General features: G+C 40.8%; 1 protein-coding gene across 2 annotated transcripts in view; it reads right to left on the bottom strand.

Annotated features, from left to right (window-relative positions):
* Ogt (O-linked N-acetylglucosamine (GlcNAc) transferase) overlaps positions 1-15,781 on the bottom strand; it is a 56,026-nt gene extending 40,245 nt beyond the window's left edge. Inside the window, exons 1-5 of one of the 2 annotated variants that reach the window (XM_045140051.1) lie at positions 15,518-15,781; positions 12,252-12,432; positions 10,991-11,234; positions 4,789-4,857; positions 1,356-1,472 (exon numbers count right to left, since the gene is read on the bottom strand). In XM_045140051.1, coding sequence (XP_044995986.1) covers positions 1,356-1,472; positions 4,789-4,857; positions 10,991-11,234; positions 12,252-12,432; positions 15,518-15,554 — 648 coding nt within the window. In that variant the 5' untranslated portion in view covers positions 15,555-15,781. The remainder of the gene's footprint in view (positions 1-1,355; positions 1,473-4,788; positions 4,858-10,990; positions 11,235-12,251; positions 12,433-15,517) is intronic. The other variant, XM_045140052.1, reaches the window with a different exon arrangement.
* Positions 15,782-16,051: the final 270 nt, after the last annotated feature.

Below are 16,051 nucleotides of genomic sequence, written 5' to 3'. Positions count from 1 at the left end.
TCAGCACCTGGGAGGCAGAGGTAGGAGATCACTATGAGTTTAAGGCCACCCTGACACTAGTGAATTCCAGCCCGGGCTAGATCGAAACCCTACTTTGAAAAAACAAAAAAAAATTGAGGCTGAAGAGATGGCTAAGCAGATAAGGTGAAGTCTGTGAAGCCTAAGGACCCATGTTTAAGTCCCCAGTAACCATGTAAAGCCAGATGCATATGCATCTGGAATTGATTTGCAGTGGCTAGAGGCCCTGGCATGCGAATTCTTTCTCTCTCAATAAATAATATTTTTTGAAAAAGCCAGGCACAGCCTGTGCTATAGCAAGATCATATCATTAAAAAAAAAAAGCATGAGAAAATGGAATTGTACCAAAGTACAAGATTCTCTACAGCAAAGGAAATGATTAGCAGAGGAAAGAGACAATGCACAGTGGCTAAAAATATCTGCAAACTATGCATCTGATAAAGGGCTAATATAAAGCATATATAAGGAACTTAAAAGCAAGAAAGCAAATAAATTTTTTTAAATGAGCAAAAGATCTTAACAGTTATATCTCAAAGAAATTAGAAGCCAAGCATGGTAGCACCCACCTAAAACCCCAGCAAGGAGGCTAATGCATAAGGATATAAGTTCCAGACCAGCTGGGCTATAACAAAACTATCTCAAAAACTAAGATTTTGCCAGGCATGGTGGTACACTCAGGAGGAAGAGGTAGGAGGATTGCTGTGACTTCAAGGCCAGCCTGAGACTACAGAGTGAGATCCAGGTCAACCTGGAATAGAAAGAGATCCTACTTCAAAAAATAAAAACATGGGGAGGGGGTATTACCATGGGATATTTTTTATAATCATGGAAAATAAAAATTTGAGGAAAAAAAAAACAAAAGCATTTTTAATTACTAAAGTATATTTGCAATGCAAAACTAGAAACTACCAAACCATTTGCCACCTAGCAAAATGCCGCAATACTGTCAAGGGAACAAAAATATTACAAGGCTAATTCCACAATGCATGACCCATATACCTCAACAAGGAGGGGCCAAGGAGAGGGGGTAGATCACGAATGAGCCTAATAATGGTACCAAACTGACTGTATTTGCTGAATACAAAACTAATTAATAAAAAATTTAAAAAAAAATTACAAGGCTGCTTAAATAAAGTCCTATTGTTTTGTTCTAGTAAGAACATTATGAAGCTGGGTGTGGTGGCTCATACCTGTAATCCCAGCACTTAGGAGGCCTTGATATAGGCCCTGAGTTCAAGCCTGATCTACATAGTAAGACCCCGTGTCACAAAAGCAAAAAAGAATATCCTGTACACATAAACATTTCATAAATACCAATTATTAATTTAATGACTAACCTTTTCAAAGTGATGAATTGCAAGCCAAATTTCCCCTTGTGCATTGAAAACACAGCCGAGATTACTCCAAGCTACTGCAAAGTTTGGTTGCGTCTCAATTGCTTTCAAATAACATGCCTTAGGGGGGTTAATGAAAGATGGGAGGGGAAGGAGATAAAGGGAAAGGGGAAAATTTGTAAAGGGGGAAAAAAAAAAAGATTGGGGAGGGGGAAGAAGGTGATATCATTATTTCTTCTCTGACCAGCCAAAAGTGACCCTGCAGCATAGGCTCGCTTGCGCCAAAACTAATGCGCTGCCACAGCTGGCTGCTCCTGCGCCTGCGCCACCAGAACCCAAGTGCAAACCATCATGTTCAGTTCTACCAACCCATGACCAACCCTCATATTGGTACTTGTGTGGGAGGCCAGGTGCTGTAAGACACTTAGGCTGAACTTCTTTTATCTTAACATCTAGGGGCTCTGGTGGTGGTCAAGAGAATCCCATAAACACCACCGTTTCCCAAAGTGTGTTTTATAGAGAGCTAACAGGAATGAGTAAACAAAACAAATAAAAATAAATAGATTTCATGATCAAGTAAATTGGGAAACTAGAAAACAGGTTGCTTTCCTACAGGACTTCCCTAATCCTTTAACAGTATCAATGGGTTCCCTGAATTTAGTTGACCATGAAACTCTTCTCTCGTCAAGCATTTTATCAGAATACTATGTAACACATTTTGGGAAATGCTGCTCTTAACAATATTCCTCACTAAACAATTCAAAACTAAGCTAATGAATCAGAAAAAAAAAATTGTGCCAAGTAAGACACCATAAAGCTCAGCTTTTAAGTTTTGTACACTCATATGTCCCTATCTTCTGAGGACTAAAGCTAAAACCTCACATGACAGGACTGCACCTAGGTTGAGGTCCCTGTAATGCGAGCGCACACATCGCTTGCGTCACCTAACAGCATCGCACTGCGCAATCGCTGCGAACTGCTGCGCTACATAGAACACCCCTAGACGCAGCAAACGGCCAACCAGATCCATTAATCTACTAGACAGGCCCGTTCAGAATATTTGCTTCATGAGATTAGTTGGACTCAAGGTTACGTTAAAACCCAATTTTATCCAAAAAGGGTACAGAATAGGACTGAGGGAGCCAGTCAATCAGATTACTCATCTAGTCAACCGTTCACAGGGGCTCATTCGCACGCAATGCGCAATAACGCTGCGCAGCCTTTGCGCTACTGCAGGGTCACAGCGCATCATCAGAAGAGCAGAATGCTGCAATCCAAACAAAGAAGAAAAAGGAAAAAAAATGAACAACAAGAAGAGTTAGAAGCTTTTACTAGTAAATTATCTCTAATAATTTTTAATATCTTAATTAACGTTTACTTATCTTTGACAGAATTGTGGCTATAGTATAAAACATTCTCTTACATAACTTGCTTGTAAATAAAATTATTTTAAGCTGTTTCTGAAGCCACAAGACAGAAGATTCAGGCATGGAGGCAAATTGTTTTGCTGTGGCAGTTACAAACCCGTTACCATATTTCTCATGTGACTTTTCGGTGCGTTCCTTGCTGGAAGAGGAGGAGGAGGTTGTGTGTCTGCCCTAGATCCAGGCCTCGAGCTCCCTTCAGCGAGGCACCTTACGCATGGAATAGGAGGTTTCACCCACCTGAAACCTTCTAAATACAATATCAATGGTGAAAAACCAAAAACAAGAGAGAAAATAAAAACAAGATCATTAGTAAAAGTTCAACAAAGCAATTGAAATTCTTTGGATGTCTATTACATATGGGAATGAGGACAGTCTCAAGTCTGTAACATGGGAAACATGCAGAAGGGAGAGGGTTAATCAGGGCTATTGCATACAGCAGGGATTTGTGCTGGAAGAAAGGCTCTTCATTTTCTACAAAGACAACTTAATTTTGCTTCCATCTACTAGGAATATATGCTGGCTTGAATTTTCAAATGCACTGATTACAAAAGAAAGACATTGCATTTCACTCGAGAGTATTTTCTTGTTTACTAAGTTTTCACAAAAAAAAACCCAAAAAAAAACAAAAAAAAAAACAAAAAAACAAAAAAACAAAAAAAAAAGAACAGAACATTTTTCAAACTAGGTGTCTCCAGAGCTCTGAAATAAAGAAGTCAGCAACCTAAGGCAGGCGCAACGTCTCAGCCTAAACCGATGTCTAAAGCTGCAGTGAAGTGCAATTCATGTTAGCTGTCCGCTTGGTGGGGTGACAATTAATAGGAGCTTATCAAATATTCATTCCATAAATTACCAATTAGCTTTATCAGCTAAGACTGAAATCAATAGTTCATTAGCTGGAAACCTACATCAGGTTAATCCAAAGTGTCAGCAGAATTGATGAGTTATGCACTTAAAACTAGTGCTTTTTAACATTAGGTGGTGCTGAAAAGCCTTCTCCCTCCCTGGATGAAGCAAACAGACAGCTACGCTGCGCATACACTCCACGCATTAGCATGCGCGTGGGGCTCAGAGCAACAGGTGGGAGTTTCAGAAGCATTCTGCTTTCTCCCCACTCCTCACCCCTGCAGCGCGGTTGCGTAAGGTGGCTTGTAACAAGACAAATGCATTTATAAATTTAATTGAAAATTATACCAAAAGCTTTAATTAACCCAACCTGGCGTTCAAATTCATTATTTGGAAACACAGAATGCTAAAAGCCACCTTTCCACTTTGGCAAGTTTTCTTTCGATCAGTCCATTTCCCAAACAAACCAGCTTTATCCTTCTGACTTTTTTTTTTAAGGAGGTGGGGTGGGAAGGAATAAAAGAAGGAAGTGAGGAAGAAGAGAAGGCAGACAACTAGGAGTGGAAAAAAGGAAAAAGGAACTTGGGGAGGGAATGGGGACAAAAGGGGCAGGATGGTCCAATTATTAATTTGTAATCATTTTTAACAGCCTTTCTTCCACTGTAAGAAGGATGAGGAAGATGAAGGGAGGAAGGTTAAATAAGAATTTTAAATGCCAGTATTACAGGGTAACATTTGGATGAAATTCTTCTCCACTTACAAGCCACAAAGGACTTAGAAGAGCAGCATTTTCAATGGCACCTGCATCATATAGGAGTCTTGAGCCAAATTACAGGCGCTCTGCTTGTCACCAGCAGGCAAGCCTCAGATTTGAAGGAATGTTATTTATCTTATCCCCACATAAGATCATGACGGAGCCCATTGTTATAAAGATGATCTAGCCCAGCAGAAAGGCTCCACAATATTCAGTTCTTGCTTTATCCCCAGATTTAGAACAGATATGCCAAAGCCTGGTCCTGCTCTAGTCTGAGGTGAGTCATGTCGACAGTTTTCCTCAGTTTCATAGGACTATTTTGTGAAGATAGTTCAATGAAGAGTTGAAGACTTGGCAAAAGGTACAGGATTTCATAACACTGATGCTTAAATGTGTTCTATCAAACACCTACCTTGGCTTCTTCCAAGCGACCCAGGGCTTTGAGCAGGTTCCCCAGGTCACTGCGCACACAGTACAAATCCTAGAAACCCAGATATACTGCCATTAATAATGTTATGCTTTGTAACTAAAAGTACCTTGAAATCACTTCTATGTATCTAGTGCCCTGTTGCTTTTATTGTCAACTAAAAATATCACTTGACAAATGAGCATAGAACCATGACCACAGGACCACAACCCCTCATATTCTAATTCCCAGAACAAGCTGATTAGAGCATGACCAAAACTGACGTGACACTACTTACACAGAATGTACTCCCCTAAGCTTACTATGAAGACCCCTGTCATTTTGTTTGGCTGACTTTTTTTTTTTTTTTTTGAGGCAGGGTCTCTACTCCAAGTTGACCTGGAACTCAGCAACTCTTCTACCTCAGCCTCCCAGGTGCTGGAATTAAAAGCATATACCACACCACACCTGGCTTTAAAATGCCTATCTTTTTTTTCTGCATAAATATGTGTTTTGCTACCAGCTGCTGCTCCAGATCTGGCCGGGAGATTTATTTATATATGGTATTATTTTCTAAAACACTTTGAAATGCATTTGGCCTCATCAGTTTCAAACGAAAGACTACAGGACCTTTCTAGAGCCTCTCTCCTCTCCAAATGTCAGCTGTTAGAAAAAAAAAATGATTGAATATTTATTCAACTGTTTTATTCAAGGTTATGATGAATCACTCCTGTATCAAGGACCAGAAATTTTCCACAGCGGGGAAAAACAGTGCTGCACTTAACAAGTGATTACCTGTCAACAAACCTACCCTTTGGCTCTCAGGCTTATTTAGAAACCTTGACTTCATTTCATGCCTAGGCAGAAGGATTACCATCCAACCACAGCCTCAATCCTGACACCTGCCACTAGATTACTCATTAGTATTAAGTGCCATCAGAGTTGAGTGGGTGAATAATGAAAGCCGGTGACTCTGCTTTTTTTTATTAGCAGCTCAATTGTGTTGCTAGTCATCTGACGCACCAGTCCGTTCATCAGTATGATACACTTATCAGAATAGTGAGCTTAAATTTTTAACTGCCCTAGTTTGCCTTTGTCTGTTGAATCTATCCATCAATAACAAGCAGAGATATGGCAATATGAAGCACACTTATCATTTCCAACTGTTCCATGGGTGAAAGACCTTTAAATCAAGTCCTACAAGCCAGTTGTGGTGGTTCACGCCTTTAATTCTCGCACTCAGGAAACAAAGGTAAGAGAATTGCTACGAGTTTGAGGCCAGCCTGAGACTACATAGTGAATTCCAGGTTAGCCTGGGCTAGAGAAAGACCCTACCTTGAAAAAAACAAAATGAAAAAAATTAAAATTAAAAAATACATAGCCGGGCATGGTGGCGCACACCTTTAATCCCAGCACTTGGGAGGCAGAGGTAGGAGGATCACCATGAGTTCAAGGCTACCCTCAGACTCCATAGTGAATTCCAGGTCAGCCTGGGCTAAAGTGAGACCCTACCTCGAAAAGCCAAAAGAAAAAAGAAATACAATAGTTAGCCAGGTGTGGTGGTGTATGCCTTTAATCCCAGCACTCAAAAGGCTGAGACAGGAGGACTGCTGTGAGTTTGAGGCCAACCTGAGACATTTCAGGTCAGCCTGGACTACAGAGAGAGACCCTACCTCAAAAAAACAAAAATAGCCAGGCATGGTGGCGCACACCTCTAATCCTAGCACTCAGGAGGCAGATGTAGGAGGATCGCTGTGAGTTGGAGGCCACCCTGAGGCTAGAGTGAGACCCTACCTCAAAAAGCCAAAAATAAACGAATAAAATAAAAATTAAAAATCTGGGCATTGTGACACACACCTTCAATCCCAACACTCAGGAGGGAGAGGTTGAAGGAATGTGAGTTTGAGGCCAGCCTGAAACTACAGAGTGAGTTCCAAGTCAGCCTAAGTTAGAATGAGACCCTACCTTGAATACATAAATAAATCACAAAACCCAATTCTCTCACTTGGGAATCCACGCCTATATACATATTTGAGTATCTACTGTCTACAAAATACAGTATCCTTTTAAGTTTATTCAAAACTCAAGATGTCAAATTCTGCTTCATTTGTCAAATCTAATATATGCTAAGAAAAATCACATCTCTAAACCTAGCCCATTCTATCCCTCCTTGGTTAATACCTTTTATGCAAGCTTATTTATACCTGAAAGAAAAGAAATTCAATCCTTATTGTCATGTAATCTATATAGAAGGTCAAGATACACATATACTAAATGCCCATACCCACATAGTGGTAAAGAATTTTAGAGGGCTGGAGAGATGGCTTAGCAGTTAAGGCACTTGCCTGCGAAGCCTAAGGACCCAGGTTTGACTCCCCAGAACTGACATAAGCCAGATGCACAAGGTCATGCATGCACGTGTCTGGTGTTCAATTGCAATGGCCAGAGGGCATGGCATGCCAATTCGCTCTCTCATTTAAAAAAATAATAATAATTAGAAAAGGAGAAGTTTAAGCTGGGCCTTCAAGACTAAGTAGAAGGAAGAGAAATTGTAGTAAAGGGAAAACAGCATGAATAATAGAAATTAGAAATAAAGTGTTCCTGTGTTTCCCTAATACAGCCAGCTCCTTTCTTTCCCCCTAGAGCCCCAAGGCTGCACCCCCTTAATATATCTCTCTCTCTCTCTCTCTCTCTCTCTATATATATATATATATATATATATATATATATATATACACACACACACACACACACATACATACACACACACATATGTAGTAAAACTCAGGCCAATAAAACCTTACAGCAATTTTCAATTGCCTCTCAAATTAAATTCAAACTCCTTAGCCTCTATTCTTTTGAAATCTTCCAATTGACTCTGTTCCACTATACTCACTTCTTGTTTCTACTTGACTCACCACTTCAGCCAACGAAGTCTACTTGCTATTTACCTTCCTACAGAATGCTTAGGTTCTAAGCACCCTCTCAAGGAAATCTTCTGATTAATACTCTCCAACAATAATCATCCAAAGAGCTTACATCTTTTTTCCTTATGGGTCAGGTCTGTCTCATATGATAACCCACAACTTTCTCCTCTGTAGAATACATTCCCCCAATCCCTAACCAACAACACTACACAACAGTAAACACTCAAATATTTAAATGTGACACCTGCAAGGCAATCTTAACAAAAAAAAAGTGCAAAGAAATGGAAATACATGGTTTTCTACAGTTCAGCTACATTTGAGTCTCAGAACAATAAGTAACATGACAGTGCAGAACAATAAATAAGTAACATGACAGTTACACGTGACTGGATGTGACTGGATACTAGTGGCTCTCAGCAGAAGCAGTGTTTCAACAACCTCTAAATTCAGAAGCAGAGCTGCTGAGAGCAACTCAGGTTTACAGCTATCATACAAAGGACAAGTGTATGTATAATTTATAAGAGATTGCCAGGTATGGGCAACTCTAAATGAGCCAGTGTGTGAAAGAACACCAGATGCAATAGCACTTTTAAATATGACTGACTAGCTTTAGCAAAATTGTTAAACCATAGAACATTACAAAAGACAATTTAGAATATAACGCTATGAGCTGGGTGTAGTGGCACATGCCTTTAACCCCATCACTTGGGAGGCAGAGGTAGGAGGATCACCATGAGTTCAAGGCCACCCTGAGACTACATAGTGAATTCCAGGTCAGCCTGGGCTAGAGTAAAACCCTACCTTGAAGGAAAAAAATTCTCTAAACCACAAACCAGTAAAAATACCATTTTAGGGGCTGGAGAAATGGCTCAGCAGTTAAGGCTCCTGTCTGCAAAGCCTAGCAACCTGAATTCAATTCCCCAACACCCACATAAAGCTAGATGCACAGTGTCACATGCATCTGGAGTTAGTTTGCAGGGGCTGGAGGCCCTGGTGTGCCCATTCTCTCCCTCTCTCTTTTTTCTTAAAAAAAAAAAAAAGGTAATCTCATGATTTATGACTTTAATGCTATTTTGTGCCACTCTGGTAGAGCACAAAGCTTCCTTTAACAGATTAGACATTTAACAATATAAACCATATAAATATATAAATCATATATTTGGAGGTCTCATGACTTCCCTTCTCTATATATTCCTATGGTACACTGTCAGGAGCAACAACTGCTCTACTCCACAGTAAGTTGAAGGCCACTGGCCTAGGATACATAAGACCCTATCTCACTACAGGAAACTTTGTCTCAAAAAGAAATAAACCTGAGTCAAAGGGATCAGAGTTCAAAGTTAATCAAGACCACAGCTATGTAACACTCAGCAAGTAAAGGGTATAACTAATTCTAACAACTAAAGGAAAAGAAGTTACTATACTGTGGTGACTGGGTGCACAGAAGAGCCTTCGCCTTGGGGAGAACGAGGCCCAAAGTCCCAGTGGCAGCATATACAGGGTTACCTGGAAAGTCTGTTGGTAACTAGATAGAACTAAAACGAAGTTATAAATGTACTCTCAGTTACACATATATATACTGAATATCTCTGAAAGAGTCTATAAAAAATGACTTTCATTATCTCCAAGAAAGGTCACTGGGATTTTTCAAAAAAATCAATGAATTAAAAAAAAAATACCAGCACTCAGGAGGCAGAGGTAGGAGGATTGTTGTGAGTTCAAGGCCACCATGAGACTACATAGTGAATTCCAGGTCAGCGTGGTATAGAGCAAGACCCTACCTTAAAAACAAAGAAACAACAAAAAATTGTATATATATATATATATATATATATATATATATATATATATATATATATATACACACACACACACACATATATATATATGTTTTGTTTTGTTTGTTTTTTTTCTAACTCAGGCTGACCTGGATTTCACTATGCAGTCTCATGGTGGCCTCGAGCTCATGGCAATCCTCCTATCTCTGCCTCCCAAGAGCTGGGATTAAAGGCATGTACCACCATACCTGGCAAGAATATAGAACTTTTTAAATTCTCAAAACTAACTAAAAAATAATTGTTAATAGATATCCTAGTGAAAAATGATTACAGATCTTTCCCTACCTCGGGAAAAAAAAATTGTGAGGGCAAGTCTTTCATTTCTGTATCTTTCAGTGACTAACACAGTATGGACTGTCAACCTGGCCTCATTTGTTCCCCAAAACATCTGCAACTTGGACTGTGTGTGTGTGTGTGTAAGCCTTACATGGATATACAACTGTCATAATTATACCACTTATAACTATACATTTTTGTTTTTCTGGTTTTTTGGTTTTTCGAGGTAGGGTCTCACTCTAGCTCAGGCTGACCTGGAATTCACTATGTAGTCTCAGGGTGGCCTCGAACTCACAGCGATCCTCCCACCTCTGCCTCCTGAGTGCTGGAATTAAAGGCATGCACCACCATGCCCTGCTTTTGTTTTTGTTTTTTTGAGGTATGGCCTCACTCTGGCCCAGGCTGACCCCGTATTTATGTAGTCTCAGGCTAGCCTAGAAATTACAGTAATCCTCCTACCTCTGCTGGGATTAAAGGCATCTGCAACCACGCCTGGCCACTTCTAACTCTATTTTTAAAAAGGATATTGAGGAACAAATTTTTGTAGTCTAGTTTTCATGTCACTAATCCATATACTGGCACATAAATTATTTGATATTACAGATTAAGATCCTTTCCCCTCAATTCCTTGAAGTAAATGAACCATTGCAAATTTTCAGAATTTATCCAAAGTTAATCAAAACAGCCCAAAGAAACAACAGTATGTATATTATGCTTTATTGGCATTATTTTCAATTTGATTTGTAAAGGTAAGGATAATTGCTTATGCTTTAATCACATAACCTGTAACATCAATTTTTAAAATAATTCTCATTTATTTATTTATTTGACAAAGAGAAAGAGGGAGAGAGAATGGAAACAAACTCCAGGTGTGTGCGCCCCCTTGTGCATCTGGCTTATGTGGGTCTCCTGGGGACTCGAACCTGGGTCCTTTGGCTTTGCAGACAAATGCCTAACTGCTAAGCCATTCCTCCAGCCCAATAACATCAATTTTTTAACATACTGCAGACCAAGTTAAAGCAATTTCATTATTTTAAGTACATAAACATTTCTAAACTCTTCATTCTATTCCAGGCCAAAAAAAAAAAACCTCTTCTGAAGTTTCAAACCATGATTTTTTTCCCTGGGTTTCTATAAAGAGTAAATAACCAATAAAATTTTACTTACAGGATTGTACTGAAGAGCAGAGACATAAGCTTGCACTGCTCCTTCCATGTCACCTGCTGCCACCAATGCTGCTGCCAGGTTAATATAACCATCAATGAAATCAGGTTTGAGACGCAAAGCATGTCGATAATGCTCAATTGCTTCCTGCAACTGCCCTCTTTCCTTGTACACATTCCCCAAATTCGAATAGGCTTCTGCTAGAAGGGGATTCTGTTTAATTGCCAGGGTGCTAAAGTGAGCAGATCTGGAAAAGGCAAAAGCGTTGATGCATGGGTATGCATGTTAGAGAAAAGGAATTATGGCCCCTATGCAACTTTAACAGTTCCTGAAAAATCTTGTGCTATTCCTAATTACATAACAAAACATTCTTTAACTAACTCATAGCAAGAAAAATTTAGAAATCAAAATTTTTCTAAAGTGAAAGTATTCAGGATTTCATACTGGAAAACTTTTTCTTATGAAATAAAATGCTTAAAATGCTTACTAGACTCTTGTACCAGACCACCACATTACAAATCATGGTCATGAAGATCAGTATGAAAATGTTATGTGCATGAGTCTCATTTTCCATTTGTTGGTAAGACTTAATGACACACATCTTTAAATCTCTAAGTGTACCAAAATAACAATTTGTTAAGAGGACAACAGCACAAATTCTTCCCTTTTAATTAAACTGATTAGTTAAAAGCAACATTTTTTGTTTGTTTTGTTTTGTTTTCTGAGGTAGGGTCTCATGCTAGCTCAGACTGACCTGGAATTCACTATGTAATCTTAGGCTGGCCTGGAACTCAAGGCGATCCTCCTACTTATGCCTCCCAAGTGCTGGGATTAAAGGTGTGCGCCACCACGCCCAGCAAAAGCAACATTTTTTAAAGCAACATTTTGTAACATTTTGACTGCATTTCCTCCTAACACAGTACCCACTATCCTTTCTAAGCATTTCAGTCCCTCAAGCTGACAGGTTTTACAAAAATGAGACTAGATACTCATATGTACACTAAGAATCATTTGTTACCTGAAAACAATAAAGCAGAAAACTCAAGAAAATACAAAGTCCCTAGTCATACCAGCATTATAATCGTCACTACCAAACGAGGGAGAAAAACTGGCAGCTAGACAAGTCACAAGTGGGCAAAAGAACAGATGTGCGTTGGTGTCTCAGTTAAAACCCAGTACTGGAAAAATCCGAAGTTCAAACATTTAATTTTCTTTTTTTTTTTTAAGTTCAGCACCCAGAGGCAGGTATCCCGACATCTCCTACCTGTCCAGCCTTCGACACTGGAAGTGTATAGATGAAAGTAATAAAAGTACACCAGTATTGTCAGGCTCTTGTCTCCATAACTGCATGCAGTGTCTTTCAGCTGCCTCAAAATCTCCTGCCTGATATTCTCGGTGTGCCAACTCAGCTAACCCTTGGAAGGAAAGCATACGTTTCGTTGGTTCTGGAGAATCATCAAAACATTTGAGGGAAGGAGGGGGGAAAACAAAAAGTTAGAAATGCAAACCAAAAAAATGGAAAAGTATGGTAAATCAAACTTAAAAGATGAAAATGCTTGAAACCATGTAAAGCACTAGAGTGTTCTGCATGTTATTTGAAGCCCCAACATCAGTTACAAAATTATCTTTAGAATTCACCCACTAATACTTTTTTTAAACCAGCTAAAAATATTTATTCCCAATGATATTACATTTTAATTATGTTGCACTTTTAAATTATAAATCACAAGTAGACTCACTAAACATTGTTCCTTATTCCTTAACATACAGAAACAAAACAGTAAGCATGCAATCTGCCCAATAAAGGTTTCATAATGTCAGAATAACGTACTGGGAAACACTTCATCTCCCTGTTTTAAGTTGGATTTGTAGGGGATGAGGTAAAATAACAATCTATTATCCTTAAGGTAGGTGGGGGCACCCAGTCTTTTTTTTTTTCCACTCTTTATATAGATGTTTGTATATTCACAATTTAATTTTTGAGGGACAATACAGACAAGCCAAACAAAATTAAAACTTAGTCAAGTTGCTATTTTTAAAACAGTTGAAGCCCGGCATGGTGGCGCCCGCCTTTAATTTCAGCACTTGGGAAGTAGAGGTAGGTGGATTGCGGCCACCCTGAGACTACATAGTGAATTCCAGGTCAGCCTGAGCTAGAGTGAGACCCTACCTCGCAAAAACAAAAACAAACAAACAAACAAAAAAGCCCAGTTGATAAACAAGATGAATTCATTTGTAAAGAGCTAAAATGTTTAACGGGGGTCATCAAATGCTTAAAACAAAGACCAAAGAGTGTTCAAAAGGAAACTAGACAAATCCCACCCAGGCTGCTTAGCACTAAGATTTTCCAAAGCCCTTGGGCACTGACTTACTGAAGAATTAAAACATTGCAAACAGCCGGGCGTGGTGGCACATGCCTTTGATCCCAGCACTGGGGGGGCAGAGATAAGGGGGATTACTGAGTTCGAGGCCAGCCTGAGACTACATAGTGAATTCCAGGTTAGCCTGAGCTAGAGGGAGACCCTACCTGGGGGGGGGGGCGGGGGGGCGGGGCGGGAGGGGAACATTGCAAACAACGGTATGTAATTCCCAAGCAGCGACCTACAATTGCAGTAAGGGGGGGGGGGGGCGAGAAAATGCTGCAATATAAAAATTGAATAAAGCACAACAAAATGACTAACAAAACCTTTTGCTGTGGTTCTTAAATCAGAAACATGATAAAGGTGCCTAAGGCACAAGTGGAAATACTTCAACAGCGATACATTATTGGGAATCCAACCATAACACTTCTACTACATGGTTAGAATGCGAAACCACAGACATACTAAATTTTGCCAAGGTCACCGTGACAAGCTCAAATTTTGAGCCTCGTTCTCCCAACATTAGAGCTGATGAGTGCACCGGAGACTCGGGGAAGCAAAATTAATTTCCTGATAAGAATGCACAGCTGACCACAAAAACAAAGAGCAGGAAGATTTCAGTTCCGTCTAGCTCAGGAGGGGGTTACATCTCTAAGCGAAACTAGGAAATTAGTCTGGCGAACTTCCTAGCTCCTTAATTGTGCACACTACTTTGTCACTTTTCAAAGCCGCTTGCTCTATCTGCTCTCTGAAGTCTGGAAATGCCGACTTCCTCAAATACGGTAGCAGACAGAAAAGGACAAACAAGCACAAAAATCTTACAAGGAATCAACCTTTGAAAAGACGGTTGGGGAGCCGGGCGATCAGAGTAATTATTAATCCCAGTCCTGCCAATTATGAGTAAGAAACAAGATACGTCAATGTATTCCTTTATTGCACAATGTCCAAGACCAGTAACTAAAACCCTTGATACATCACAACAGCGAAACAACCAGAAAAAAAAATAGCCTCGTGGGAAATCTTAGAACGCAGCCCAATTCCCTACTCCTTCCCGCCCCAAATTGCCTCAATATGGGAAGGCAGCTGAAGGGCACTCCTGTAATTTGGTTGTTTTCTTATTTTCAGCAGCGAATGCTCGGGAATGAATTGTCCAAAGGGGCAACCGCTATGCACTTGTGCAGCTACACTCCAGTTGCTTTACAAACTCTTCAAGCAAGGATGGAAACTTAAAAAAATGCACACCCTATGAATAAAGAGATACCGGGCTAAAGAATGGGGATGAAGACCAAGAGGCGGCGGCGGAGGAATACATCGAGAAAGTAACACAAAGCAAGCATTGGAAGGGCTGGGAGGGCAACGCCAAAGCTACCGCATGGGGTAGTTTCTCAACCCCCCCTCAAGGATAGGAAGTGGACCATAGGGTTGGCAAACACGCAAAGGAAGGGTGTGGTTCCTCGCGGACGGGGAGGGACTACAGGGTGGGAAACGCAGGACAGGGGCAGCGGGTGGAATTGGGCGATGGCAGAGGAACCCCTGGAAATTTCCAATCTCAACCAGGACCGCTCACCCCAAAGAACACTTAAAAAGGCGCTCCCCAGCGGGGTGCTGTCTCAGTGTCCCCTCTTGAGATTACTTGTAAAGCACATCGACGCGCTTTCGCTAGTCTTTGCGTGATGCAAAGTAAGAATATGATTACATCGAAATGGCACCACCGCCCTAGATTGACAGAGAAGGACCAAATGTGACTAAGTGGAAATGGCTTGAGGAGGAGGTGGAAGAGGAAAGGAGAAGGTGATGAGCCGGAGTTTGGAAAGAAAACAGTAGCGACCCAGACAGAAAGGGCAGGGATTCCAATGCAGTCCATTCCAAGACGTTCTAAGCGCGCACGTGTGCTACAAGCGTCCCGAGAGAGTAGAAGGCTAGTGCATTTATGGAATTTTAAAAATCCGGAAAGGAAGCAAAATGCAAGCAAGCAAGCAAGCAAGGGGGTAATGTTTACGGAACGGACGACAGCAAAAAAAAAAAAAAATCAGATGGCAGTAGACCACGGAGAGCTCAGCACTACCACTGATGTAATGGGGATGGTTAGAGGGAAGGGAGTGATGAAGAGATACAAGACGGCGCCAGACCCCAAAGGGATGTCTGCCAAAGTAGAATGGGACACTGGTACCTGTGCTGTCGGCCACGTTGCCCACGGAAGACGCCATCTGGAGCTTCTTGAGATAGAATAAGAAGGGGGTTATTAACTTCTGCTGCCGCCACTACTGGCAAGAATGTTTCTAGAGGTAGGAGGAAGAGGGCAGCAGCCGTATCAGTGTTTTGGAAGGCTTAAGGGGCGGCAGCAGTTACAGGATTCGAATCTTAGGAACTCTTGTTAGACATCTACCTCTCACAGTCTTGAAATGGCGGCGACTGCTCTTCGACCGAAACAACATGGGCCGGAACTACTTTCTGTTACAATCAAGTACCCGCGCGGAGGTAGCGCCTACCAGACTACCAACAAAAATGACGACAAAGTCACTTGTTCTTAAGTAACCTTCCGCCTAGGCCCGTTGCGACAAACACGATTGTGTAGAAAGCGCATGCGACAACCCTGTCAACCCAACTCCGGATTTGGGCACCCCGGGGGGCAGGAGCGTGCAAGTTTAAGTGTGAGGCGGATGGGTAAAAAGTATGCACGTCGATCACATTTTTGCTAAGTGAT

Source organism: Jaculus jaculus, chromosome X, assembly GCF_020740685.1.
Source record: "Jaculus jaculus isolate mJacJac1 chromosome X, mJacJac1.mat.Y.cur, whole genome shotgun sequence".
Lineage (NCBI taxonomy): Eukaryota > Metazoa > Chordata > Mammalia > Rodentia > Dipodidae > Jaculus > Jaculus jaculus.
Note: the sequence above shows the minus strand (reverse complement) of the source record. Positions and strands in the feature narration are given on the sequence as shown.